This window comes from Vespa velutina, chromosome 19 (genome assembly GCF_912470025.1).
Source record: "Vespa velutina chromosome 19, iVesVel2.1, whole genome shotgun sequence".
Lineage (NCBI taxonomy): Eukaryota > Metazoa > Arthropoda > Insecta > Hymenoptera > Vespidae > Vespa > Vespa velutina.
Genome location: NC_062206.1, coordinates 3584986 through 3610396, shown reverse-complemented (window position 1 = coordinate 3610396; position 25411 = coordinate 3584986). Strand labels below are relative to the sequence as shown.

Below are 25411 nucleotides of genomic sequence, written 5' to 3'. Positions count from 1 at the left end.
TTCTTTACGGAGTTCAGGTTCACTTTCCTTCGTCGTCCTCGCACGTTTGCCGTTCTCCTTACTCCTCGCTCCTCTCTGTCTTTGAGTAAAAATTTTCTTTACGAGTCGAGATTTCCTAAAGATGATCAAAATATTAGCAAGATTTATAACTGATATTACGAAATTCCTAGGAAAAGTTTTTTTTTTTTTTTATTTTATTATTTAATTTTAACGTTTAAGACTCCAATTCGTATAGCGTCGTAATTTATTCACAAACTAAGTCCTTTTTCAGGGATAATTTCAATCGATCAATTTTTTATTTCGATCCCTTCGATTAAATTTATTTTTTGTGTCTACTTGCGATTTTTTGTCAGCTAAAAAGGATTAATCATTTTGTATCTTCACGTTTCTTATTTTTTGAAGCAATACGTCGTCTTCGTCGTCGTCGTCGTCTGGTTTATACTTTTTCTAGATGAGTTTGACGCATTGCAAAATGAATTTCCAGAGATTTCGATCTTCATTAAAACGTTGCCTTTCTTTTCGAACGACGATCGACGATGGTAATTTTGAAAGTGAATTCGGTTGCTTGGTGAAAGCCGGTTGATGTCTTGATAAAGAACGCGCGACACGGTCATCGAATAGCAGAATCGTTCTCTTTCGTTAATTCGTTTTTTTTCTTTCTTTTTTTCTTTTTTTCTTTTTTTCTTTTTTTTTTATTTTTTTCTTTTTTTTCCATCAAATTTAGTCTAGTGGTTTGCATTACGAAAGATCTTTCGAATCTTTCTAAAGATCGTTCGTTTAGTCAACTGCCATAGAAGGTTATTGGTGAACTGCTACTTCACTTTGCAGAATTTAATCCAAATATTCCTAATATTACATGCTTCGAGTAACAACGTTCACAGAGCTTACAGAACTGTCTTTCGTTTTTAAAATAATTATTCCTTTTTATCATCAATCGATGAAACGATCAGTTATACGAAAAAATAAACTTTATCACGGAGAATGAGAAAAAGGGAAATCGTTTGATCTTACGAAATGAATTATCAAGATCGAGTTGACCATAGAGATCGTTGGGAGAGAATTTTAACGAATAAAATAGTTAATGTTAAGAACAGGTGTTCGTCCGTGAAAGTGTGAGTTTACCGTGATTGGAAACGCGCTAGAAGCGAACGTCGCAACGGAGGACGATATATATCGACTGGAAGGAAGGCGAATGAGTGGTCGTATCGGTATGCAAGAAAGAGACGGTCAACCTTGGAGGGATCGGAACTTTAGAAGGCAGGAAGAATGTTGCATGAAAGTTGTATGAAAACGAAAACGTTGAAAACTTTGTGAAAATCTCGACCTTTTCCTGATCTTTACCTACCAAAAATGTATATCTTGTGATGTATATCTTGCTTGGGTCGATGATATAGGTTCTATTCTATGAAAAAAATTAGACCGTGTAATAATTTGATTTTTAAATCTTTGCTAAAATCAGAGAATTGTTGTATAAAACGTATCGTTCAAAGAATGAATATGCCTCTCTTTCTTGTACGAATCTAACAGCTTTGATATAATCGTCCTTTGAAAAAATCAAATGAAAGAAATAAAAGAAGTAAAGAGAGAGATACTCCGACAGAGTCGAGAACGTCTCGCTCGCGGGCCGACGCGCATGTCCGCGTTGCCATGATCGCCCTGGCCCACTGACCTATATTACACGCGGGTACAGGTCCCGCATTTACGTGTCGACCCACAACCGATACTCCGAGCGTGGCGTCACAGCCGAGCCACGCTAGTTTGCTCGTTTCGCGTCACGATTTTTCTTCTTTCTCGCACCTTAGCTTTACTCTTTCTCTCTCTTTCTCATTCACACAAATACATACATAGTTTCTCTCCCTCTTCCTCTTGATAATAGGAAATAAGTCGATCTATGATCTGGTGACGTTCGTGTATATTAGAAAAAAAGAGAAGGGAAGATACATGAGTGTGTGCGGGTGTTGCTGAGTGTCTCTCTCTCTCTCTCTCTTTTCTGCAAGAATTTAGTGCCGCCGTTGCTGCTATTAGGTGACAGGAGAAAGAGAAGAAGAGAAATCCTCTTTTCCCTCTCTCTCTTTCTCTCTCTTTCCTCTCTTGCCGTTGTTAACGCGGTGAAAAGAGAAACCAAAAGAAGAAGAGAAGTTTTTCCTCTCTCTCTCTCTCTCTCTCTCTCTCTCTCTCTCTCTCTCTCTCTCTCTTTCGTTCTTTCTTTTCATCTTCTCTGCAAGAATTTAGTGTTATCGTCCCCGTTATTAACTTGCTGAAAAGAGAAACCAAAAGAAGTAGAGAAGAAGAGAGGTTCTTCCTGTCTGTCTCTCTTTTTTCACTTCTCTGCAAGAATTTAGCGTTATCTTTGCTGTTATTAGACTGGTGAAAAAAGAAACCAAAAGAGAAGAAGACTGGATAAACCTGGGCAGAAAGAGAGAGAGAAAGAGAAAGGGGGGAGAGAGAGAGAGAGAGAGAAAAAGGGGGGGGAGAGAGAATCGTAGCAAGTGTCGAACGAATGACAGCAACGTGGATGCACGATGCAAGGTGCTTTTCTATGTGATAAGTTATGACGTAGGATCACTGATCATGTTCGCTCTCTCACCTACTTTTGCATCTCTTTTCATCAGATCGGAAGAGGGTGCGCGCGTCTTCCCGACGGCCGTATCCCCTCCGTTCCGTCCATTCCGTTCCGTTCGGTTTCATGGCGCATCGTGCAGTAGCAAGAATGAAAAAGTCAGTGGGTGTTGTTTCCTAGTTGATGACGTTCGCGGTCAAGAGTTTGAGTGTATTAATAATAATGGGGACCGAAGGAATAAGAAGAAAGATTATTATCGTGAAAGAAAAGAAATCGAATTTATCTATTTTCGGGATGTTCCCTGTATTTTCTTCTACAAGACGGAAAATTGGAATTCTTGTGATCGCAGGGAAAAATCGCTCGGTGAGAGGCTCATATTCTCGCGCGCAAAAGTTATTGATCAAGGCTCGCTTCGGCGTGGATGCTTGACGTAGTCGCAGAGAAAGAGAGAGAGAGAAAGAGAGGGGTGGGGAGGGAAAGGGATGGAGATGACAAAAAATGCCATTTTCCACAAAGAAATGACTACTTATCTAAAATAAATTGCCTAAGATCTACATACTTACTAATTTATTAGATACTGCGAAACAATAGAATAGCGTGATTATCGGATTCCATGGATTCACCTTGCTTTCCAGTCTCATGAACACCATGCGACCGAGTTACGTTCGACCGTAATGTTACTCTCTTTCCTTTTCCCTTTCTCTGGAATCTCCTCGTCTCTAACTTTTTCACCAAGATATTTCTACTATTTCTTTCTCTTTCTCTTTTTTCGTAGACGATGATAAATGAAAATCTAGATCAACGTCGATTATTCTGTCACGCATAACGCCCATTATTTTCTCATTAGAGATTCGATCGTATTTTTGTTTACCATTTGCAACAGGAAATTTGTATTAATGTCGCTTTTCTTTTTTTCGGTTTGTAGGCCTAGCCCGTGTAAACTGCTGGACCCGCTGTGGGTCAAAATGAGCGCGATCACCGGTAGTATCGGCAAGAAAAGAAAGAAATCGGATGCCAAACCGCAATCACAGATGTAAGTAAATACATAAAATAGTATCATTTAATAGATTTTTAAATGAAACAAATTTTTTAAGAAAAATGGATATAGCCGAGTTAAACCTAAAATATATTTACCAATATTTGTATTCGGTGGCATCATATGAAACGATGTTTGATTTTTGATTGTTTACAGTAACAAGTGCCTTAACGAAAAACGACGACGTAACCAGGAGAACCTGTATTTTGATGAGCTTGCCGAGCTGATTTCCGCCACGGACATGAGCTCTGGCAAGACCGACAAATGTCAGATCCTTCAGAGAACCGTCGATCAGGTAAGCTTCACTTTTCTTTTTTTTTCCACTTAATTTTGCGTCAAGCTTGTATAAATTGTACGCAATAGTATGGTTGCACTAAATTATATAATGTGCAATTCGCGTCGTCAACGTGAATCGTTAAATTTGATGCTTTGCTTTTGACAAATCAATCACGATCGAAGATGGAAAACGAAAAGCCATGTAATGTAAAACTCGAGAAATCGATCTCGAAATTCGTTCGTGGTCGCAGAGCGTGTTTTCAAATCAAATTTGTTTTCCTATCGATAACGATTCGCTATCTCGTTCAACAACGACGATACCGATATGCTCGTTGATATTTCTTTAAATATTCTACTTTGGAAATGCAAAGAGAGAGAGAGAGAGAGAGAGAGAGAGAGAGAGAGAGAGAGAGAGAGAGAGAGAGAGAGAGAGAGAGAGAGAGAGAGAGAGCAAAGCTTGTAATCTTAAAACTAGTCGAGAAACAAAACGTGGACCATCGAGATTTCGATGAGATTTTGAAGTGCTTAACAAATAGATAATACGTAAAAAAGATTTCTCGATCGGGAGAAATCGGTATAAGTAGTTGCGATCGTACAAACGTTGAACGTTCTTATCAATAGCATGCGTTTTATCGATGCCAATACTGAAAGTATATCGCATTGGTTTTATCATTAATACCAATTAACTGTCAATATTTTTCGTTTAAGAAAATATCACGAGATTTCGTTTTTGTTTGATCGAGAGAGGGGGGGGGGCGGAGAGTTTACCGACCTCGTGCAAAACTTTGATTTTCCTTTTACATTGAAATTTTCATTCTTTTGGGTTGATCTTTAGAGGAATTTATTTTTCGTTAAAATTAGACGAAACAGGCACGAACGAAGTGTTAAATTGTTACTATCTCCATATATGGGTACATGACGCATCAAAGAGTTAAGAAAGATCTATGGAATGCACTGAAATCATAGCGTTACCATTGTTATTATTATTATTATTATTATTATTTCTATGGCGCGTCGTCATTATTATAGATAAATGTATTCAGATGCTTTCCGTGTCCGATAAAATTCGAAATTCAAAAGTATTTTCTTCGATATTGACGAGAAAGAAAGAAACTAATCTAGTTTGATTCATTGTTTTGTTTAAATTTGTCCAAGTAGTCTTTGTTCGAGCATTCGAAGATTAGGAGAGTTAGGAACGTCGATGCTCTGACGCATTCGCTTGCGTAAATAATACGTGATTGTTTCGTCCTACTATTATTGTCCCATTATTCTTTTAATCGAGAAAATCGAAGATCAATAATTGTATTTTAAATACGATACCCTTATCTTCTACAATTTTGATGTTATTAATTATATTTATGTATGTAATATAAACGCTTTTATTTTTTCAAATATAATTTATAATAGTTCGATCTGTGCGACAAGATGCGATAAGGTGTGACAAGGTTCAATACGTGATTAAGAGATCTCAACCGGAGCGAATCGAGTATCTCTAAGTAAGGGTCTACTCGCGATTAGAAGAAATGTCGTGTAGGCGGGATTACCGAGTTCCTTCCAGGATGTCCGTGGGATATCGTGCTGTTGATAGCCACAGGCATACCAATATAGCCATTTCGAAGCGAAACGTATTCGAAACTGTTCCAGTTGAAAACGTTTTTTTCCAAAGTTTTTTTTTTCCAACTATGGAATATAGGTCATAGCAGATTTGACAAGTTGTCGACGCGGCTATACCTCCTATGTATGAAATTTCCAAGTTTTATGGCGTTATAGGAGATTAAAAAGATATAAGAATTGAGAAACGGTGGTCGATCGAGAATGACTCCGCGGAGAAAGGGCTTTTGCTTTCTTTGTAAAGAAAAGTAAAGGTATAATACACGAGACTACTCCTCGAGTCGTCGACCGAGCGATATCTCTAAATCTGGGCCAAGCGCGTCTTTTTTTCTTCATCGTTGAATCGATCCTGCTACGCGTTGCTTGAACGTATGCACCTACCTCTTCATGCGTGCGAATGTAATCGTTATGCATTCGATGGTAGAGTGGTGGTAGAAGAGGAAAATCGAAGAAGAGATTATCGTCGTTTTCGTCTAAATTGCCACATCAATGGTACCAAGAAAAAAGACGCGCGAATGTTCCAGATTCCTTGAAATTCTCTCCAGAGTACAATGAATAATCTTCCAACGAAAATATTCGTCTAATATCTAGTCGATAATATTCCATTTTAGCTTTTGAAACAATTTCGTTTTACTTGATACATTTCTGATAGCATATTTTAGTCGTAACGTATATATGTTTGGGTAACGAGTTGGCCAATAACAAAATTATTTTTTATTTTTATTTTTCCATTTAGTCAGTTTTAGGAGACAATCGTTATAGGACCATGATGAGAAAATGATATCGTGATAATGTTTCGAAATTGAAATTCAATGAAATACTTTTGTTAGATTTACGTTAGCATATTACATTATAATTCGCGAAAGATACATTTAAGGGGTTAATTTTTGGTATCGCTGGCACAAATACGATAAGCATCGATCTTCTTTCTCAAGGAAGAAGAGAGAGAGAGCCGTCTTGCTGCTCGTAGTGATGTTTCGCAAATCGCAGAAAGGTGTCCATACTTTGCCCGGTTACCGGCTATGGAATGGATGCGCACGCGCGTGCGTGTATGCGTGAGTAAGTACGTGCGTGCGTGCGTGTACCGTGTCGAAGCAAAGAGAAGGGTTACGACTTCCCGTCTTCTTTCTCTCTTTCTCTCTCTCTCTCTTTTATGCACACATACATGCATGCACACACATACAAACACATGATCACTCACCAACTCTCTCGTTCGAACACATTGCGCTAGAATCGTGCGCTTCACGGCCGAGCACGTGTCGATTCCGAAGGCGACAGCTTCGTAACGAAATGAAACGAAACTTCACTCGCGTTTGCCTTCTTCATTTTCTTTTCTTCTTAATATATTGACGTGTGTTTTGGAAATAAAAAAAAATACACCTTTATACTTTTCTTCTTTAATTTTATTTTTACGTATTCTATATAAGATAATATTTGATTTTTAATAGTTTTGATTCAATTAATAATGTCTAATTTTCATCGATATCGACAACTTTTCATTTCGATGGAAGCTTTTTCTTTGTACAAGTAATCGTATCCTAATCGGATAAAACTTTTCAATAGATCTAATCGATCTTTATAGATTCGTTTGGTCCATTGTCGGCTTGTTTCATCTAGATCAGTTCGACAATTCACATTTGTTAAGTATTTTCGAAGGAAGGGACTCAGTCATCTTTAAAAAGAGACGTTGCAATTCTGCAACGGTATTTACAATGTAACGATGAAAACTAAAGAAAGAAAAGTATGAATGGCAAAGATAGTAAGAAAAAGCTTAAGAGAGAGTGAGAAAGAGGGAGATAGATGGATAGATTGATAGCAACAAGACAGAGAGTAGACGGTCAGATGGATGGATGGATGGACGGATGGACGGATGGACGGATGGACGGATGGACGGACGGACGGACAGAACTCGTGACGTGACCTTGAGTGACGTCACTGAGATCAATAGGAAGCGTCCTTTTTCGCGGCGTTACAACCCGAGAGAGCTACCTGAGCATGGATCTGCGTGACGTCATGTGCGCAGTAACGCGTTGCGCACGATCTTTCAGCGAGGCACCGACAGGCGGCTAGTAGGAAAGGGAGCGGAAAAGGAGGATGAGGAGGCGAAGAGCGAAAGAGATACGACGACGGCGGCAGCAGCAGCAGCAGCAGCAGCAGCGGCAGCAGCAGCAGCAGCAGCAGCAGCGGCAGCAGCAGCAGCAGCAGCAGCAGCAGCAGCAGCAGCAGAAGTAGAAGTACCACCGCCAGCCATCAGCAGCAACATCAGCAGCAACATCAGCATCAGCATCAGCGATCGAGTCTCCTGAGAGGAGAGATTGAAAGAATTCGCAGTCTCGTATTTCGATTCTCTTCTTGATTCTTTAGGTCTAGAGCGGACTTTGACCTCGATAAGAAGAAGGTATACCTATGTGTACCAATAGCGACGAACAAGATCTCTTTTCTATCCATTTTTAGCTGCTTTTTCGTTTGGACTTTTTTTTCTTTTTCATAAATTATACATTATGAAGAATTTGAGGGAGGAACGAGGGAGAGTTTAAGAATTTATCACGTTAAAATGGAACTAGAGATATTGCGATACTCGTACATATGTATGTATATGCACGCGCACGCGCATATGCGTGTGCCATCGTGAAACGACTAGCGGCAACATCGCACACCGTTTGTCGGACTCGGTGGAGTCACCGACTTTTCGAGGCCACCACCACCTCCACCTCCACCTCCACCACCACCACCACCATCATCACGACCACTACCATCATCATCATCACCACTACCACCACCAGCAGCATCGTCTTCTTTACTGTCGCCATTTTTACCATCGTCACCGTCACCATCAGCATCATCGTCACTGTCACCGTCATCGTTACCGTCGTCGTCGCCGTCGTTGTCTCTTATTCGTCTGCATCTCCGTTTTGATAGCCATAGCCATAATCATAGTTATAGTCGTCGTCGTCATAGCCGCATGTCCGTTCGTTTAAATCTATCGAGATTACGAGCGCGATCTATCGGAGCCGCGAAATACGAGCTCAAGGACGCTCGACACTTCTCCCCTTTCCTTCTCTGACCATGAATGTCGGTCGGTTTTGCAGAGATCTTCTTTCTTATTTTTTTTCTTTTTCTTTCGCGTACGTCAGGGGTGGGCAACTTCTCTGCCGCGAGCTGCACGATCCTCGCCGTCGATCAATCCGTTTCCCCACTGTTCACTAGCCACCAATCCATGCATCTTGTTAAAGACAAAAGCCGTGCGGCTCGCGAGGCTATAGAGGAGCCCGCTTCAATGGGGGGGGAGGAGGATCGTCTCCTCCCATCTTACCGGAACAGGCAAATAGGAGAAAGAGCCACATGCGGCTCGCGTGCCGCCAGTTCCCCACCCCCTACCGTACGTTCTGCAACGGTAAGTTCTCTGACGTATTTACGACGATGTCCGAGGTAGTTTCTTTCTTTCTTTCGACGGATCCTCGATGAAATCTTTTTATCTTTTACTTTTCTTCCTCGAGATAAGCTCTTCGGAGGTCTTAGAGGATCTTCTTACCGGCATCGGGGACGATGCACCGAACGAAAATGACTCATCTCGAACAGGATCGTTTTTACCTCTCTTTCGATCTTATTCCGTTGTCAATGCTTACAAACTTTAGGAGAATCTCTTGCCCATTGTTCGAAACGTCTCATGAATTTCATTCGCTACGTTTTAACTTGACCTACCTTACTCGCGCTTTCTTTACGAAATAATTAAGTGACCCCTTGTGAATAATACAGTTTTCGTTTTGTACTAACCTATTGGAACATATTACTTTTTACATGAAAACTTTGATTATAATCGTTTAATATATAAAATGTATAACATATATAATACTCATCGATCAAAAATTTGTAAATTTGTTAAGAATCGAAATGTAAACGGTCGGCGGCCCTAACGTAGGTATATCGTACGAATTTATCTTCTTCGGTGAGTATAATTTGTTGTTTTTAATTTGTAAAATCTCGCTCGATGAATCATTCGATCGAAACGTCCAATCGGTTTTAAACTTTTACAAACGCTTAGCGAAAGTGTAAACGACGAAGCAATATCGTTGCAACCAAACTGCGCCTCGTGGATGCATCCATTGTATATAGAGTATTCCAGAACACGTGACTATTTTGGTTTTAAAATGGCGGCTGGAGGTCACCCAACCTGATTATTTTCTCGTTCGTCCGCCTTGCCTGCCCGTTTAGGTACTATCACGACCGTCGAATCGAATGAATCGCGAAAACGAGCGACTTTTCCATTTTGAGTTTTCGTTAAGCGCCGATTCTTCTTTTTATTCTTTTTTTTTTTTTTTTTTTTTTTTTTTTTTTTTTTTTATTTATTTGCATCATTGCAGTGAACTTACTCGACGTCGTCATTATGATTCTAGAATTTTAATAATGTTTCTGCTCTTTTTTCTTTTTGTTTTTTAATCAAACAATTTTATAAAAGAAAAAGGCAAATTTTTATGAAACAATGAATAATCGTACGATTTAAACGATTTTGATTTAAATGCAAACTTTGAACGAGCTAATATCGCGGAAAGGAGGAAAAGTAGAATCAGCGTTTCATATTATCATTGCGCGTGAAATTGCAATGACGTGGTAAGGGAAAAACGAATAGAATGTATGTATATTCGGCGAAAGAGAATGCAGAATTCTTTGTACGTCTTTTAAGGTGTTTGTTTTTCTTTTTCCTTCTTTTTCTTTCTTTTCTTTTCTCTCCTGTTTTTTCTTTTCTTTTTTTGAAATCTAGAATAACCGGTGAAAGCTTTGCTCGACTGGTGATTTACGTTTAAAAATTTTTAGCATCGTCGGCATCGTACCTTTTTCGACTTGAAGAGAAAAATGAAATTGCATTTGTAAAAGTCGAAGCTTGTATTGCATTGGAGCGATATGCGTCATTCGTATAAAATTTGTTCTCATCGATATACGGATCTCGTTGGATACTACTCTTACGTGAAAACTCATGTAATGTCATTAAGAAAAGGATTTATATCGTGATTTATGCATTTATTTTCTTTTTCTTTTCTTCTTGGTAGATAATTTTTAACTCAACAAAAAAAAAAAAAAAAAAAAAAAAAAAAAAAAAAAAAAAAAAAAACGCGTTTCTCTTTTTACCAGATATTTCATCTTTTTTGTTTTTCTCTCCCTTTTTGTTGGATAAGATAAAAAAGCTTCCTGCAAAATAATCAGATTTTTGATGGTTACCATCCAGTTTTAGTACGCCAACCTACCACGTGTCGACTATATGCATTTATGCTTACTAAAATACGTCAACGCTTATTTTCTGACAGCAATGCTTTGCCTTACAGATTCGGCACATCAGGCAACAAGAGGGTTCCAACAGTCATGCCGTGCAACAAGGGGAAGTATCTTCATCGAATCCTAACATACTGTCCAACGATCAAGTTGGTCCTATATTATTGGAGGTAAGAATCGATAGATCTTAACGATGAACGTCTAAATTTTGACTACTGCATTATGCTCGATGGTTAATTGAACGCAATCGTGCGTCGACGTTGTCTTCTTCTCGAGACTAATATTTAAGAGAAGAAGAAGAAGAAGAAGACAACAATCACCGCGTGTCGGTTAACAATCCGGAACGCGGCTTAGATCCGATCTCGATCAATTATTTGCAGGAAGTTGTTAAAAGGAGAACAGCTTGGCCACGTAAGGAAATAGTACAAGCTATACTTGTATACGTTATGCTGATATCAAAAAGAATATTGTTCGTAAGACTATTAACAGCTTCCTACGAAAGGTACCTACTTGCTTTCCTTTTCGCCCGACGACTTTTTTTTTTTATTCCTTCATATTTAACGATACCCCCCGTGTAACTGTGTATCTATATTTGTGTTTCTTCTTTCTTTATTTTTACAGGCGTTAGACGGCTTCCTGTTCGTCTTAAATAGCGAGGGACGAGTGGAATACGTAACGGATAACATTACTCAGTATATTAATTATACGAAGGACGATGTATTGGGAAAGGTTATATATAATATTATACATCATGGAGATCACAACGTCTTCATGCCTACGTTGTTGCCCGTGTCATTAGGTCGGTATATAGATAGCGAAAGATGCAATTTCTGAAATATTTCATTAAAAAAAAAAAAAAAAAAAAATGTTATACAATGGGAGTTCGAGATAAGGCGTGATGATCATCATCATCGAAATATCATTGATTCTATTTCTTGTGCGATTATCAGGCTGGACCAGCGAGCCGCAGCCTCAAACGAGGAATCGTACTTTCAATTGCCGCTTTCTGGTAAAGCCTCCCGATGACAAAGACGAGACGATGGAGGAGAAGCAACAACGGGTATCGAAATACGAGTCCATGCAAATCAGTTCGGCACTTCTGCCGAGTAATACCGAACGACTTGAGAGCGGTGATGTGTCCTCCGAATCGCCAGACATTGGTCCTTGCGTAATGTGTGTGGCACGTAGAATACCACCAAACGAGAAGCCCGTAGGTACACCGATCGAGCAATTCACTGTTAAATTGGATACAACGGGCAAGATCATCGCGATCGACGTTAGTTGGTTGTCGTCCGTTTATGCCAACTATCTGACCAAGGTAAAGGTATGTAAGATTTTTCTTTCCTACGCGACGACCACGTTGAAAAACATTGCCTATCTCAAGTGTTATCGTTTATGCGATTACATATATGTCAATGCATTCGATAGGAACGCAAAGTTCGAGAGAATTTCTTTGATCCGTTTATCCCTTAATGTTAACGCACCGTTACTCCTCCATGTTTCTTACAATCGATCTCCTCATCGTTTTGCAGGAATTGATCGGTACGACGATAAAGGATTTGTGCCACCCTCATGATCTCAATAATTTAACTGCACATTTGAACGATACGCTTCAAGTCGGAGAGAGTACGAGCGCTGTGTATCGACTGCGCATTAGTCCTGATAAGTTCCTTAATATACAAACAAAGTCAAAACTTTTCAAAGCGAATGTGATGAACGGCCACGACACGGACTTCATGATGGCCACCAATTCCATCATAGGGTAAGTAAATCTTCCCTAGTTTGTTTTTAATCGACGCACAACATTCGTAGAAACCCGAAATAAACTCTCCTCCTCCGAAATACCCCGCCCCCCTCCTCCCCGCCACCGCTACTTTCGGAGTAGTCTTTATTTCGGTTAATAAGTAATGAAAGAACGATTGCGACGATTCGGACCGAAGCGAAAACCATACATGGCGGTAGGTGTTTGACAATAAACCTTCTCCCCCCGTTTTTTCTTTTTTCCTTTTTTTTTTTTTTTATTTCGTTTCTCTCCCGCAGTCTGTCATCTTTCTATCTTGGTTTCAATGTAACTTAAGTTGGGTATCTTATTTTAAATCCTATTCTCTAATTTATTCTCATTCGCGCGGATAAATTATTGCTTATCACGCATTTAACTATTTTACCGTTGATTTTATGCCACGGTTTTATGAAAGCTTTTAGGAATGCGAAATCTCGTACTCGCATTATGTTATTGTTTCTTATAGATTATACCGGGAATGCATGAAGGCGTACTTTGAAATATTTTTCGGTGTTGGAGATCTGGCCACTCTTGAAATTAAAATAACACTCTGTTTCTAATATCACATTGCCTTTCCTATATCGAACGTAATATGCGTTTCTCCGCATCAATGGTTGAACTAATTGTAACAAGTGTAGCACGATTCAACGCTCGCTTATTTCATTATATCAATTTCATTTAATAAGATTCACTATCGTTGCTTTAAGCATCCAGCCTGTCCAATGATAATTTTGAAAGATCAGAAACGCTGCTATGGTATCTGATCGATATGTAATATCCTATTCTCGTTCGACTGGAATTCGTTTAAAGAATATGATGTGTTGTAACTCAGAGACACGCGGACACACATAAACGCTCTATATCCATACGCATTTTCACGATGTACATATTATGTGTGCGCGTGTTGAACATTAACTAATGAAAAAAGAAAAAAGGCTTTGATCTAGGTTGGAATTTTACTTCAATGAACAGTGCAAAGTATCGTTGGTCTTGTTCCCTTTTTCAATCTGTCTTGGTTGTTCCAGGAAACAAGAGCAGATGAATTAAAGTTTGGCTTCGATAAAATAGTAAATTTTCTTTTTTTTTTTGTTTTGTTTTTTATTAGAGAAATTCGAAGACGCACACGGACACACACTGTTCACTGAAGGACGATCAAATTTGTATAACACGTATACACGCATATATAGTCGTACACGTATCATTGCATATAGAAACAAAAATTGTACAAGATCTAGCGTTAAGAGATATGGTGCTAACTATGGCGATACATGTGTTTTGGTTTTTGTCCATGATAGGGACAATGACTTAACGCCTATCGAGGGTGGTCAGCTTTCCAACAACAAAGTGTGCTCGGGACATTCTAGTAACCGTTGTGCGAATAATAGTAATAATAATAATGGTAACAATAACGATAACGTGGGTGGTCTGTTGATGTCCGTGGCACATCTGAACGGTCAAGTGAGTGGTATCAGTGGTGGTCGTGGATTGACGGGGACGACGCACGTTGCCACGTCGTCGAACTCGATCGCCTTTAGTACCGGCGATTCTTGCAACTCATTAGCGTCACTAAGTACGAGTAATTCGTTCAACCACTTTTCGGGGAGCATGGACTTGGAATTCGAGCTCTTCCGCGGTTCGACATGGGACTTGGACGGTAGCGGTGGTTGGCCGGAAAGGCCCGAGTCGAGAGGAAGCGGGCCAACAGATTCGCGACCACCCTCTCAGCCAGCCCCGACATCGCCGAGTCCCCAGGGAGGAGGAACGTTTTCCTCTAATTCAGCGGTGCCGTCTCACTGCAGTCCCCTACGCGCTTTCAGCCCATCGTCTTCGATCAACGCGGCGCACACCTTCAGTAATTCCTTCCCGTTCAGTCCGCTACAGGAGTCGCAGTCGTCATCGACGTTGACCGGCAACAACGCGGCTGCGGCCGCGGCCGCAGCCGCCGCCGCGGCTGCAGCTGCTGCCTCGGCTGCGAACAACACTGGCGTCAACAACAACGTCAATGGCAACGGCGCCACTTCCGTAGCTATTGCTGCTGCTGCAACGGCACCGGTCATTCTACCTGGACTCAATGCCAAGAGGATCGAGGAAGGAAAAAGTGGATGCCCTACCAGCGGTACAATGGACAATGCGACTGCGAGGACGAATGCCTCCACACCCGCCGAAACTCAAAATAGTGTCGTGTCCACCGAGTCTGGTAGACTTAGAAACTTGTTAACGAAAGGCTCCAGTGCTAGTGAGGACAGTCAAGACAATACGAATAATGATTCGGATAACCAAAATAAACACAGGATATTGAAAATTTTGTTGAATCAGCAAGATGAGGATGATTATCATTCTGAACATAATAACAAAATGAGAACGAGTCCTAGCAACATGCCAAAATCGAATATGGAGCATTCCAAATCTTCTCTTGGAAATAATATGCTTCTACAGGTGATTTCTTCTCTTTTACCTTAATTTTCTACCTTCATCCAAACTTTGTACATTTTTTTTTATATTTTCTCTTATCTCATATTGGATTTTATTTTTATATACGCATATAAGGCGCCTTCTTCTTCTTTAGATTATATATTAAAGATGTTTATATTTCAAGTTATTAAACGAGAAAAATGACGATGAGGACGAGGAGGCCCGAGCTGGATTGAAAAAGAGGAACGAACTTCTTCAACAGTTATTGAAGGATCAAGACGAAGAGAGGAAATTACAAGAACAACAGGTACACATATACCATCGTCTTCTTACAACAGGAGGTTTGAAATTGGCTCGACCCTTTTGCTAAAGTTTCTTTTCTTTCTTTTTTCTGCTTTCTGCCTTTCTGTCTTTTTTCTTCTTTCTTTCTTTTTTTTTTTTTTTCTTTATATGTATTAGACCCGGGACGACGATCCTCTTTTACGGAGTCTTGGATTTCGGAACAGTACCCCTTCACCGTCGCAATCGGGAAGCGATCACAGCGGGCTTGGTAGTACCGCTCAAGTGGGTCAGAAAAGACCGGGCGACGATGGTGATCTCAATATAGCCGTTAAACGGCCAATGGATGGCTCGCACCAGGTGTCTTCTACGGGTACCAATGCTTCGACGAATGCAACAAGCAAACTATGGGAGAAAAACAAAATGTTGGCTTCGTTGTTGGCAAAACAACCTCCTCAACCAACGACCATACCACCTATTCCTGCGTCTGTGATATCGGCAACGCCGCAAGTAAATATTTGGGATATCTTAGTCTTACATATTATTAGACCGGAAATGGCTACACAAGTACGTAACCGGATACATACGAGTACATTTTACTTTTAGGATAAACTTCCACGTGGCGGTGGTGGTAGTGATCGCTTAAAGCAACACCAGTCACAACAGCAACAACAGCAGCAGCAACAACAACAGCAGCAGCAACAGCAACAGCAGCAGCAGCAACAACAACAACAGCAGCAGCAGCAGCAACAACAACAACAACAGCAGCAGCAGCAGCAACAGCAACAACAACCGTGGACAGGTGGCCATATGCAAACAGTCGGTGGGAATAATGCGATCACAACTACGGCTACTTCGGCTCGTACTCCTCTCCAAAACCAATCGAGACAACTACCTCGTCAAGCAACCAACACCTACCTCAGTCACATGCTAAGTCAGGTAATTTTTTAAATGATCCATCAAGTTCTATCGAAACGCTTAAACATATTACTTATTTGAATATATTCAATTAACAGCAACAAAGGCCACAATTGGGTCAAGTGGATTCGGAATTTGGAGATAGCGGAGAATACCGTCAAACGTGTACCGATCCAAGTACTTGGGATAATCAATCGTCCGATCCAGATCTCTCTGATATTTTGGATCAAGTTATAGAATTTGTTCCGGACGAAGCTATCACAGGTAATTATTACAAGACAATTTTATTTAACGCGACAGAGTTTATTTAATGTCAAATCAGATTTTAAGATACTTGATACGTACACTTTCGCTGTCGCGGCAATAACGTTGTTAACACTTTATATATGACATATCTTTCTATACATATATATTGCGTTCATCTATACAAAAAGGAAAAAAAAAACATTCTTCGAAGATATCGAGCGTGACAGCGAAAGTATTGCGATTATAGATATTGTAATTTTGATTCAATAGATTCGTCTGCGATAGCAAACCTCCTGGACGTTATTGAGGCACCGCAAAACAATGCCATGAATGAAAAAATGGCAATAAACGCTATCCAGAAGTCGTTGATGTTATGCGAAACTGCCGTAAATCCAACGTCTTCCACCATAACTATACCTGGCACGCCTCCTGCATATTCCACTGCGGTAAGTCTACATAATAGTTTTGTAATACTGACTTTTTACATTATTTAATTCGTTCAATTTTAATCCTTACAAATCTTAGTTGGTAACGACACCTGTGACGACGAGTCATAGTTACCAACCACCTCCGATGTATCAACAACAAGCAAGGATGAGGTTTAATGCTCAGTTGGTCGTAAGGCAGACTACTGCGCAGTTTACACAACAACAGCAGCTGCAGTTGCAACAGCAGCGTAGTAAACTGATACAACAGCAACAACAGCAACAATTGAAGCAAAGATTACTGCAGCAACAACAGCAGCAACAACTGCTCATCCCATCGAACGCAACAGCGACGGACCAAATAACAACTGGCATACACAATATTGATAATCTATTAAATAATACCGTTGCGCCAAACGTATCTTTACAGGTATAATCTTTATTTTCTTTCACGATCGAACAGAAAAATCGATTTTGACGATTACGTAACGAGTCATTGTTTCATCTTTGAAGCGATCGAGTGTTCCTGACTCCCAAGTTTCTCCGGGTTATGGGGGATCCGTCCAGATCACTTCCGGACACCGACTCGCTCATTCGTACTCTCATCCATCGACGTTACCACAACAGTAAGTATTTTCTTTTTTTTAACTAAATCGATCTTATTTTAATCTCGATCGGTTATACTTGACGAATCTTTCTCTTTGTATAGTCCCATTGTGAATAATAATTTTAACAGCGGTCAACAAGTGTCAGCGGCAGCAGCAAGACTCTCGCCGCATTCTCCTGCGAACATATTGTCGTTTTCTCATCCGCAACCATTGTCACCTCGGGTAACGCAAGTAAGTAAACTCTTCTTGTTTTTCATTTGTCCTTGGAGATATTTTTTTTTTTTTTATCTTGTTTCCACCAATATCAAGATCGTCTCGATAAATTACATTATCATTTGTGACGTAGGGCAATTACGGCACCACTCCGAGGCTATTTAACGTTAACCAGGTGAGATCTCAACAACAACCAACCGCGCAACAACAACTACAACAACAGCAGAGGTCAATGCCTTCGCCTGGAACTCCAGCCTCCGCAAGGCAATCCCCATTTCCTGCCGAAACATTTCCCCCACCTACATCTCCTACCGCCAGCCAATTTCCACCTGGTCCAAATCCTGGTGCTCCTAATCCTACTGCTCAGTATCGCTTGCAACGGACCACATCGACGCCTTCTGCGACGACTCAGTTGCCAGGTAAGAATTTATATCCTTTTAATAATTTGCTCATTTTTTTATCATCCGTTTTTTATTATCGTTACATTTGTTAAACATTGTTATATATACACCTAATGTTATATATCCACATCGATAAGACTTTCGTTTCCCCTGATGTGTCTGTCAAGGACATATCTGACGATAAAGTATATGTAGGTTGACGAATGAGGATGTGCGGCCGTTAAGATATTTTATTAGACGGTATATATTTCATGTTGACGTATCTGTAATAAAGTTATATTAGTAATGTCAGTGTAACGTGAGTATTGGTCCTTTGTACGAAACTTCTTTTTTTTTTATTTTTATTCTTTTCTCTATCTTTTTTTTTTTTTTCTTTTTTTCCCTTATTTTTTTTCTCAATCTCTCTCGTTCTATCTTCTTGGAATTTTTTACGTTGAAAGTGCAACGAGTGCGTTCCTAAGAGTGATGTAATTTTCTTCGTACTAAGACGAAGTGTATCTATGGTCTCAATTTACGAAGATGTGTTCGTGATGAATCAAATGATATGTACTGTGTCAAAAGTATCGTCGTTGTAAGAGCTTCGTTGTGAGTAATTGATGCATTCCATTTTATATCTTCTTGCTTGGAAATTCATGAAATGTAGATTGTAGTTTAAGAGACGTATACTTTTTTTTTCACCTACTACCCAGTGAATTATACTACATTGAAGATGATAGTTACATCTTCATTGATTCTGTATGATTTGATTATACAGACTGATATGTCATTTGTACAAAGTAACGATATTATATAAACGCTAATATATATTCGGAATCAAACATGTGAACGGAGTACTATAGTAGATCGTTCTATAAGGGGTAAGTATATCACTGTTCCAAATAATACTTTTAATAATTACTGAATTAGCACCGACACACATACACACACTCCACACACTCACACACACACACAGACACACACACACACAGAGACACACACACACACACACACACACACACACACACACACACAAATCTACGTGTTTAATCATAATTTTATTAAACATACAATTTTATAAAAATGCGATTTAAAGATTTAAAGTCATTAAAGTAAGATAAATTAAACTTTCTGGAAGATAGAAAAGAATTATAAGTATATCGAAAAATTAAATAAGCCATATTAACTGTGTATCCCAATTTAGTATCCCGATTAAAGTTAAATTCGTCACGTTAAAGTAAAAGGCAAGAAGATAGACATAATTAATGTTGCAGGTGGGGTTGGTTCGCCCCGACACTATGGCGGAGTGAATAAGGAACAACCTCTTCTTTCACCTAGTCATCCACATTCGGGTTGCCCTGCAACACCGACTCACAATCAACACAATGCCACCAATACCCAACACTTCTCGAATCAACAACATTCTTCTATGATATACCACACGACCGCCAATACTATCAACACACCAGATATGCAGAACAATCAGTTCTGTTACGATCGGACGTCCGTACCACTCTATTCTTCTGGGGATACGCAGGATGTCAGGTCACTGCCTCCCGGTAATCCTGTCAATCACCACATGGGTGGTAAGTCATATGACCTCTTAATGTCATGTGACCATCACTTCGCCATCATTACACTCCTTACCCAAAAATATTGTACCACTGGGAGGTACCAGGCATGACATTGGTACATGGAAGCACATCATTCTTTCACGACACCCATCCAGACATTCAAATGTACATATCGCAATCGTTTTGAGATAATCGCTATAATCACGAGTCAATGTAATTTTGTCTTAATGTGAATATTCGAATCTTGTTTCAATTGTCAGGATATATTTATTGCGGCCAAACAACTGTCTTCGATAACAACAAAATTTATGTTAATATAATTCGTGGTTGAGAAGGATCGCTTGATGATTATTATATCATAGTATTGTAACGCTATGTTTCGTACATTCGGTTACTTTTATCACAAATAATGAATATATCAACAAAAATACGCTTTTTTCACTTTGTATTTGAAAACAATATTTCTCTAATATCCACTATATATATGTTTTTTCTTTTTTTCTTTTCTTTTTTTTTCCTTCGTAAAAGCGATCCTCTACGTTTTACAATAATCATTGTTTCAAATTCTTTATATTGTACTGGAGTTGAAATCATATTTGCTTTATAATAACATCTTTTTATGTACGAAACAAAGCATTATTGGCCGCTAAAAATCGTAGAACAAGATTTGCTTTCGCATCCATACTCGTTCCAACGTTTCTACGCTTATCATTCATTTATTTGGCTATTTCATGAAACATATTCTAACTACGTTGTAAATAATATATCATCATTTTCAATAGTAATTCCAACGGATAACACTCTTGCGAATATGTAACCCCCAAAGGCTCTAGGTCATTTGGAATGATAATTAAAAGATACTCCTATCACTTTGTATTAAGAAGCATTCTCTCTCTCTCTCTTTCTCTCTCCTCCCCTTTCTCTCTCTCTTTCTCTCTCTCTCCTCCCCTTTCTCTCTCTTTCTCTCTCTCTCTCTCTCTCTCTCTCTCTCTGTCTTTCTTTTTCTCTTTCTTTCTCTCTCTCCCTTTTCCTCCCCCTTCCGCTCCGCTCTCCTCTCCATCTCCTCCTCTCTTCCTCTCTTTCTCTCTCTTATAGCGCATGATGCACCGCTATGAAATTTTGAAAAAATATTACGTATTCGAACACGTCGACATTCCAAAATTTAATCTTAGGTATTGAGAGATGATTATTGCCTGTACAATGCATTTTTATGTCACGAGATATATACCAGGTCTTTTCTTATATCCCATTGGTAGTAGATACCGTAGTAATTACACTGTGCTTTAGTAAATACCTCAGCACCAATTATCTTCGGTACACCTTCGCATCGTATTCACTTGCACTACTTTCGAATGTTAGTTTTTACTATTTCGATGAAAGATGCGGAGATTTCTTATTTAATTAGTCAATTCTTTAACTGTAGACAAGAAAAAGGGTTATACGAAAGCCTAACGTTTGGTATGCTTCTAATATATCAAGAAACTAATAGCGTTTCGTCTCATTAATTTCCATCCTGCATCATGGATCTATATTCATAACTCTTTAATAAATTATTCTTGCGGAGATTACCTTTTTTACATACTTCGTTTTAATCAAACGAAAGAGATATGGATATAGACCATTTACTCATCGTGTGCTCGTGATTTAACGCATCGTGACGATAGTTGGGCCGATGTACATATTCTTTCTATAAATAACATACTACTTAATATATATATATATATATATATATTTTGTTTTTAATTAATATTTATTATGAATAATGATATTGAAAGTGTTTTTTTTGGAGTGTAGAATTATATCGGCACAGCTCTGTATATGAAAACGTGTTATTAATGGAAACAACAATGCAAGAGGTTCATCCGAAAGATGTACATCATCTAAATCATCCTTCCATTACTCTCCTGTGTTCACCTATGTACAGTAACGCTTTGATGTAAACCAGTAATCTTAAGTATCATTTACTTATAAGCACGGTGGAAAAGATTTACTAACGACGAGGTTCATTCTTATTAAGTAGATATATATATATATATATATATATATATATATATATATATATATATATATATTAGAGAATATGAACGTTTCATAAACAATCAAATTTAATATTCTTTTCGATGCTCTAAATACTTACTGGTATAGTTCGTGTTAGAAATTGAATCTTATTGAACTCTGAATTTTTGTTTTTGGGTTCTCGATTTAAGAAATTAGTTTTAAACAGTTGTGACAGTTGTTCAACACATGTTTCAACAAAACAAAAAAATTGAAATCAAACTCTGAAAGAATAGAAGAAATTTTTATGGAAAAAGGAAGAAAAGAAAGTAGGATCAATGTCATGGATGTTAACAAAATGTAAATATCCCGTTGTGTAATAAAAAAGAAACAATACCCTGTCCCTCGATCGATTTACAGGAGAATTTTTTATATTTACGATATAGCCATTGTAAGACAATCTCTGCACGATCCTTTACATTATATTTCGTTATTTTGAAGAAAGGTATGAGGGTAATTAAGATACAACGTAATTGACATGCACATATTAATAATATTCTTTCTATTCCATGTTTTGTTTTTCCCCCTTTTAATAGAACCCGATCGTTCTAATGGTAAAATGAACGAAAAAGAGAGAAATTGTCTTTCTTATTTGACGTTAATCAATGTGAAAGTGATGAAACTGATTGATTTTGTCGTAGGTAACGCAAGTACCACTGGAAGTATGACGTCAGAATTCGTTCGGCAAGAATTAAGAGCTATAGTTGGAGCGAGGACGCAACAACAGCAACAACAACAAAGGGTACCCAACAGTATACCTAACAATCTTTCTGGTCAAGTTTCTCAGGACGATTTGGAAGCACTTGGTTTGACATTCGAAATGTCCACTGCAGGTATAAACGTTAATAATAAATTTTCTTATTGTGACTTTATTATATGTCGATTTGATTTGATTTCATATTCGTTGGATGGTACGATCTCAATAGGTTTCAGAAATACTTCTTCGGAAGACACGTCGTTTCATTTTCTTATGGTTTTTCTTTTCTTTTTCTTTTTTCTTTTTATTTTTTTATTTTTTAATTTTTTATTCTCATTAGGAACTTTTTGATCGTTGATACTGCGACGATCTTTTTGTTTCTCAAAATTATGGTTTAGGGTGGAAGTGATTTTGTAAATGTTGCGTGTTAGGAATAATAAACAAATCAAATAAATTCATGATGGCTTGTAAGAAGATTAATTGATTCTGTGTGTTCTATTTTTTCAACAAAAAATAGCAATGCAAATATACACATATATTTTTATTAGTATAATTAATACGACTGACATTTTTTACCTTATGACGAATTTATTGTTCATTTTAAGTACTGTGAAAAAGTATTACAGGCAGTTGTAAGCATAAAGAACAGAATCTTATTCTATATTCAGGAAAGGTATAAAGAATGCTTTGATCGAAATTTGAAGAAATAGAAATCTCAAAAAACGTTAATCTGTTTTTTTTTTTTTTTTTTTTTTTTTTTTTACATCAAACGTACGTCATTTTATGCATGCAGATAGTTAGCAAGTAATTAAATAAATTCACAATCAGTACTTTTATGGTATCGTACGGATTACGATTATGCATATATATAAAAAATCCACGCGCGCGCGCACACACACACACACACACACACACACACACACACACACACACACACACACACACACACACACACACACACACACACACACACACACACACACACACACACACACACACACACACATATATATATATATATATATATATATATATATATATATAAATTGATATTGACGTTATGGACATTGACAGCATTAGACTAAACATTATCTCAAAATTTAATATATTTATTTCAAACCAACATACATGTAGACACAAGTAACACATTCGTTAGATTTCCTTGTTAAATATTTTGATCATCGAATCAGATTTATGAACGCGTCATATATATATATAAAAAAAAAAAAAAAAAAAAAAAAAAAAAAAAAAAAAAAAAAAAAAAAATCAGAAAAGGACAAAAAAATATTCTTGTGAGATAGATTTTTTCTTAGAAAGGCATAATATTGCAATTGAAGTAACTCTGGTAACGCGTGCTGTTACAATGTCCCAACTAGGTGAGACTGTGGTTAATGATGGCCCTGCCAAGAGCTGGGCCATTGGGAGTACCGGAAGTGCCCCCTCATCCTCCAGGGTAAGACCCTTCCGACAATTACTCTTACGTACTTTGATTCTTATTTATGCTATGTCTACCCTCTTTATGCTTTGCTTCAAACTGTATTCGCTGCACGATATATTATTCATTAACGATTTCTAATTTTTCGCACTAAGCGTTATTACATACTAGAGAAAAGGTAGATCTCTCTCTCTCTCTCTCTCTCTCTCTTTCTCTCTCTCTTTTTTCCCTATCTCTTTCTCTCTCTGTTTTCCCTATCTCTTTCTCTCTCTCTTTTTTTCTCTTTCTCTTTTTCTTTCTCTCTCTCTCTCTCTCTTTCTCTTTCTATTTCTCTCTCTTTCTTTCTCTTTCTCTACTCTACTCTTTGTATCTTTTACTATCGCATGTTATTCTATTCTTCTTTAATTTATCGCTATACTAGTTTCATTTCGTTGTAATTTAAAATTTGTTTCAATTAATATATCCATTGAGTTTAATACTTAATGTTAATTATGAAATTATACGTAGATCTATTTTTGCATTCCTTTGTAATTTTATTATGATTAAATGATGGTTTTCTAATTGAAAAAGGAGAGAGAAAGAAAGGAAATGTGAGAAAGAAAGAGAAAGAGGATTAATGGTCGATTGTACGACCCTCTCACTGTCTTTCTCTTTTTTTCTTTTCGTAAGGTCGAATATCTTCTTATCTATTGGCGTTATGCGAATGTGCTGTGTGACGTTTACACAAGGATCGAGTTTATGTTTCGTTCATCACAAAGTGATGATTTTGTAAGCTTTACCGCAATTAGAGTAATTACACTGCCGATATATCGTATCGTAATGCTTTTTCACAGGAAACTTATTTAAATGATTTATAAATAAATCTAAAATTTGTCTATGGAGTAGGCGTTCTCATTGCATGATGACGTGTCACACAATAGTAGATTTGCATTAGTACAGCGAGACGATATAAAACTATATTTAATATCTACAAAAATCGTTTACGATAGGTCGAAATAATTCCTGCTTCGCGTAGTGAAGTCGTTGCTTTTAATAAATGCATAGAAAATTCCTCTTGTTTAAATATTTATTTTGTTCTTTCTTCTCATTAATTCGTAGAGGCTTATAGGAGAGTTTTAAACAATTAGCTAATTATTAGATTTTAATTTTGTGTCATTTGATAGTAGCAACTTCGTTGTTCTTGGCTATCTTTCTCTCTTTCTCTTTCTCTGTTGGAACAAAGAACGCAGATCGAAAAAAAACGTGTTCATTCTTATCATTACTGAACATAATCCTTTTTTTTTATTTTTTATTTTTTTATTTTAGACTACTATGGAGGAAGCGGTCCGAGGTGATCCCAAATCATCGTTGCTACAGAAGCTGCTGTCCGAGTGACTGCGGGTTACACTGTTGGACGGTAAAGGATTATGTGTGATATACGTTTGAAAAGGCAAGAAAAAAAAAATAAATAAAAAGGAAGAGGAGAATAAGAAAATTGAAGCCTGAAAAGAAAGGCTGCTGTCAAAGATGCATTATATGCGCTATACGTAATGGGTACTATTGTATTATATGTAAACGTTAACATACGAAGTCAGTATTCAGATACGTATCACCAAATACAATGCAAAGCTCTAGTGCGCGGCGCTCTCTAGAACCTTTTCGTTC

The 25411-nt window shown here is 38.0% G+C and overlaps 1 protein-coding gene across 15 annotated transcripts in view; it reads left to right on the top strand.

Moving 5' to 3' along the window:
• The window catches only part of LOC124955658 (nuclear receptor coactivator 2-like), a 40377-nt gene extending 15014 nt beyond the window's left edge, over positions 1–25363 (top strand). For 6 of the 15 annotated variants that reach the window (XM_047510405.1, XM_047510412.1, XM_047510408.1 and 3 more), the window contains 20 exons: positions 3486–3593; positions 3753–3891; positions 10802–10918; positions 11370–11547; positions 11699–12072; positions 12281–12510; positions 13824–14964; positions 15125–15247; positions 15400–15729; positions 15826–16158; positions 16236–16401; positions 16654–16829; positions 16909–17238; positions 17322–17434; positions 17518–17647; positions 17763–18048; positions 19281–19592; positions 22277–22468; positions 23709–23785; positions 25073–25363. In XM_047510405.1, the coding sequence (XP_047366361.1) occupies positions 3486–3593; positions 3753–3891; positions 10802–10918; positions 11370–11547; positions 11699–12072; positions 12281–12510; positions 13824–14964; positions 15125–15247; positions 15400–15729; positions 15826–16158; positions 16236–16401; positions 16654–16829; positions 16909–17238; positions 17322–17434; positions 17518–17647; positions 17763–18048; positions 19281–19592; positions 22277–22468; positions 23709–23785; positions 25073–25141 (4924 nt within the window). In that variant the 3' untranslated portion in view covers positions 25142–25363. Of the gene's footprint in view, positions 1–2704; positions 2924–3485; positions 3594–3752; positions 3892–10801; positions 10919–11369; positions 11548–11698; positions 12073–12280; positions 12511–13823; positions 14965–15124; positions 15248–15399; positions 15730–15825; positions 16159–16235; positions 16402–16653; positions 16830–16908; positions 17239–17321; positions 17435–17517; positions 17648–17762; positions 18049–19280; positions 19593–22276; positions 22469–23708; positions 23786–25072 lie in introns of those variants that run through there. The other 9 variants (XM_047510413.1, XM_047510409.1, XM_047510410.1 and 6 more) reach the window with 9 other exon arrangements.
• The last annotated feature ends 48 nt before the right edge of the window (positions 25364–25411 follow it).